At 39.4% G+C, this 4,652-nt stretch overlaps 1 protein-coding gene across 1 annotated transcript in view; it reads right to left on the bottom strand.

The window, feature by feature from the left end:
- Positions 1-4,652, bottom strand: part of LOC104408418 (obscurin-like) — a gene marked incomplete at both ends in the record, with an annotated part of 134,901 nt that overhangs the window by 38,824 nt on the left and 91,425 nt on the right. Inside the window, 4 exons of the mRNA XM_010018025.1 lie at positions 800-929; positions 1,513-1,615; positions 1,881-2,048; positions 2,862-2,975. Of these exons, the coding sequence (XP_010016327.1) occupies positions 800-929; positions 1,513-1,615; positions 1,881-2,048; positions 2,862-2,975 (515 nt within the window). The remainder of the gene's footprint in view (positions 1-799; positions 930-1,512; positions 1,616-1,880; positions 2,049-2,861; positions 2,976-4,652) is intronic.

A 4,652-nucleotide genomic window follows, 5' to 3' on the forward strand; every position in this document is an offset into this window, starting at 1 on the left:
GGTGGTTATTAAAGATAATTTTTTTATTTACCTTCTGTTAGTCTACTGAGTCTTACTCAGCCAAGGGAATGGAATCATCCGGGACCATGGGATCTTAGCCAATAGCACATGCAAGATAATCTGGTTTTGCTAAAATTCCAGTAGGAATTTTTAAATTATATCAAACTTCCTAAACATTTCTGTGGAATAACTGGGAAGTCGCTGTGAGCTGAGCCATTTACCATAGACAACGACCCATGTTAATTTCCTAAACAAGGAACCATGCTGACGCCTGTTTTATCACAATGAATGCATAGACTATGACTAATTTTTATAAAGTATTTTACAGTACAGTTATTATAATTTCTTAGATACTTCCACATGAATTTTAGTGGTTTATACTTGTATTTAAACTTAGTTTCTTTCTTTTGGCTTTGGATGGTTTTTTGTTTTTGTTTTTGTTTTTTTTTTGTAGCAGCATGAATCTGTCCTAATTTAAAGACAGTCCAGAAACCAAAGGTCACATCAGAATGGTCTTAAACTTTGTAAGAGGTACCTCTAGATATCTGGATGTGAATTTAAACTATAGAACAAGCTCACGCAATTACAATTTGAACCACGAAACTTTCAGATCAGAATAGTACAAAGTTTTTGGATGTTCACAATCAGAATAGGTTCAGGAGAACCTGACTTTTGACTTCTATATGACAAGCTAAAGCAATTACTCAGCCACTAATCTCATGCAACGGGACTCTCCCAGTAAAATGAATTCTACCCATGTCGTGCCAGGCAGCAGATCTTTAAATCTCTCCGTACTTACCTCGCATTCATAATGTCCCATGTCTTCATTGGAAGGGTTCTTGACTACAAGGACTACCATGCCACTCCGTGGTTCACTGAAAGTCTGGTATTTACTTGTGTCCTTCAACAATACACCATCTTTGTACCACCTGCATGTGGAAAACACTGAATCTAAGGCAGGAAACAATATGCAGTGTCAAGAAGTACCCAGCTCAGTGATTCATCTGTCAGACCAGTGGGAAAGCAACTCAAGAGTTAATCATTAGACAGACTTCTGAATCCTGGAAGATAGGTCTATGAGGGGGTAGATAGTGCAGTAGAAACTGCACAGGCTTATGAGATTTGTCATAAGTCAATGCAGGGAAAAGGGCTTCAAATCATGAGAAGATATGCTGAGCTTTTTGTCTGAATACCCTAGACTGATTGCTGTTAAAATCAGTTCAGGTGTAAGGCAGGGAGGATAAAGAAATGAGAAAATGTTGTCAGGGTCTTAGATCTCATACAGTCTCATATCACGGATTATCTGCAGGACTTCTTTTCAGATGCTTGCTAGAATAAATTGTTAAGAATCTCAAGAATGTTGGGATTGGGGAAAGCCAGCATTGGGATGGGGTTAAGGTGGAAGACGTAGAGAAAGAAGGGTCATAACTTTGAAAGAAAGGGCAGGAGACTCTCCTGATCATGAAATATGGGAAATATGGGATTTGTTCCAGTGTAACTTGAAGAACTGACCTGATTTGAGGCCTAGGTGCTCCTTCAATAGTACAGGTAAACTGAGCATCTTCACCCTCAATCAAATAAGCATTTCTAACCTTGTTCACAAACCGTGGTGGCACTGCAAAGATAAATGTAGGTAGTAGCTGAAAATATGACCAGATATGAAGGATGTGTCCCTGATCAGGTAATTCTCATTATGTCTACACACAAGACACTAAAGACCAAACTTTTTGACCTAAGAACAATTGATGGTACCTGTACGCCAAATGATTTAAGTATTATTCAGTATATGATATATAGAACTTCTGGAATGTCTTAATATTCACATTTAAGGCATTATATAGCAGACCCCTTTAAAAAAATGCATCTGTGCTAAACTTTACCTTGAACAAGGATCTTTCCTAAGGTACTGGCATTTCCAGCAGGGCTGGAAGCAAAGCACATATACTGTCCTGAGTCAATGCCTGTTAGGTTGTCCAAGATCAATGTGCAGGAGCCATCAGGATCTTCTATTATAATGTGATGGGGATCCACCTCCACAGGCTTTCCATCTTAAAGACAAAGGGAATTTTTTTTAATGACTTAGTTTTAATAATGCTTTCTCCTTGGGAATTACATCCAGCTTTTCGACTTGAGAGGACCAAGAGCATACAGCTTGCTTTATTGCCGCTGATGTTGGTAGTTAAGGAATGAGCTCTTCATCTTCGTCCAGGTCTCTACAAAACATCCTCTGGGCAAAGCACTGTTGAGGGACCTCATCAGTACTCATTTAAAAGTGAAATAATGACATCAGTACTCATTTAAAAGTGACATAGTTTAGTGTGTGGTGTCCCTGCTCATGGCAGGGGGTTGGAACTAGATGATCTTAAGGTCCTTTCCAACCCTAACTATTCTATGAATCTATGATTCTATGAAATTCTCCCAAAATACATGTCATGCAGTTATAGCTCTGATTTGCTAGTCAAAGGAACACCTCCAAAGTGACTGTAAAGATAGAGAACACTTCATTACAAGGCATGAACTTCTAGCAAAGCTGGTTCCTCTGCAATACAGTAATATTTGTCCACACAGCTGCCTGTGCTATGACGTGGAAACATCTGAGCTAGTTAAAAGAAGTTGTTCATTTACTAGAAGTTGTCTAACTGCCACAAGATGTGGCTTACTAGGGGCTAACTGACAAGCTGAAAAAGGAGGGTATATTAGCTCATAGGAAGATCTGTGTTTCTTGGGTTGCTTAGTAGCTAGCTTTAAGACTAGACTTGGGTATCTATGTGGTCAGCTTTTAGATTAGCTACTAAAGAATTAGTACAAAGCAACGCAGAGAACAAATCTGGAGGATGCATTTCATTACTTGCTGCTCATACCTTTGTACCAGCTGACAGATGGCTTGGGAGCTCCTGTAACTTTGCAGGCCAGCTTGACTGTCTCTCCCAGCTCAGCTGTACAGTCCGCCAGCTCTTCCTCAAAGTCTGGAGGTACTGAAACATCAGAATAAGCATGTTAGTCTGGAGGAAGGGGATCTATCCATGGCACAGCTGCTGCAAAATAGGAGAAGGATAGGTATAATTTTTGCAGAACTGAGGTTCACAATGGAAAGCTTTTAGCAGCTAATTATTTCCCAAGTGACATGCTGTCCTTGCTTATCTGAAACAAAATTTAGTCCATCAAGTGTCTGTTGTTGGTTATAAAGATAGGCCATAAAAAAAAAAGAAAAGAAAAAAAAGGGAAAAAAAGATTTGTTGCTGATCTGGAAGTATTTTGGGTCATGATTTTAATAAGCACATCCATTATTCACACACCACAGAGCTGTCACAGTTAAAATAATTCCCCAATTAAAATGTAGCCTTGAATCCAAACTAGTAACCTGTTGGTCTCCATAAAATAAAATCTATGCTTTGTTAAGGGACTTTTATTTTAACTTATCACTACCATATGAAACCATGCAAAATTAATCTTATAGTCTTCCTCATTAGAACACTTCATAAAAAGCACAAAAATAAAATGCCCAGACTTTTTTTCAGTGTATTTACACTAAACCCAATTCTCTTCTAGCACTTTAGGATGCCAAATTTCCTTACGCTGTAAAGGATACCATTTGTAGCCTATGCCTGGACAATAAAGATGTAATATCCCTGCTGATAAATTCTGTGGATAGAAAATTGGTGGAAATTCAAATGACAGTGTGGACAAGCAGCCAGAATGACACAATAAAAACCCAAAGCAAATGCATCTGCCCAGATGCAGCAATGTAAGCCAGAAGTCAAGTGGAGGATTTGGTACCTAACAAAGTCACAGGGGCCTTTATACTGGTATGAGTAGGACTCCGGTCAGGTCCCAAGGCTACTTTTCCCTTTGGAGTCTGATGCTCTTGATGCAATAGGCTGGGGCCTTTATTACCAAATTCTGTGGTCATCTATCCTTCTGCAATCCCTGCCAGATCAAATACATCTCTAGTTCCAACTCCAAAATTTGTTTTAGAAGTTTCACTAACTTGTTTCTCTTCCCCATTGACACATATTTTCTGGGCTGTTTTGCTGGAAAACAACATCCTCTGCTTACTGACAAAAATGTATGAAGACGGGGAACAGAACAACCCCAGCAATCTCTGACTGATCCTCCATCAAAGGCAACCCTCATCAGCTGAAATGGCCAGGGATAGCCAGCTCTTCTCGGCTCATCAGCCTGTGTTTTCCACACTTTTATTATGGACATTGAAGAGTAATTAGAAAGTTACTCATGTGCTCTGCTATTGTTTAAAAACCTATACAGGTCCTGTGGGACCCCTGTCATGCGAACATAATCACTTCAGTGATAAACTGTCTTGGTTCCCTTGATGGTAAATGGGGATTCAAACGCCACTGTCCCATCCTGATAAAGATGCCTTCCCCATCTCAGGTGGAGGATTTTAGACTGTTATAACCATTCCCATTAAAGCTTACTGCTTGCTGTCAAGTCCTGTCAAGTCATGTGAGATATTTACAGCAGTGTGTGATGTGATTGAAGGGAAACCTCCAACCCAAGTTCAGTTTAAGAGGTGGCAGATGGCCCTAAATGTTTTTTCTTCCTTCTTTCCTAAATCCCTTCCCGACTCAGGGAGACCACCCAAGAAAAAACAAGAAGGTTTTTTCATTTTTTTTTTTTTTTTTTTTTTTGTT

This window comes from Nestor notabilis, unplaced genomic scaffold (genome assembly GCF_000696875.1).
Source record: "Nestor notabilis isolate BGI_N333 unplaced genomic scaffold, ASM69687v1 scaffold2157, whole genome shotgun sequence".
Classification (NCBI taxonomy): domain Eukaryota; kingdom Metazoa; phylum Chordata; class Aves; order Psittaciformes; family Psittacidae; genus Nestor; species Nestor notabilis.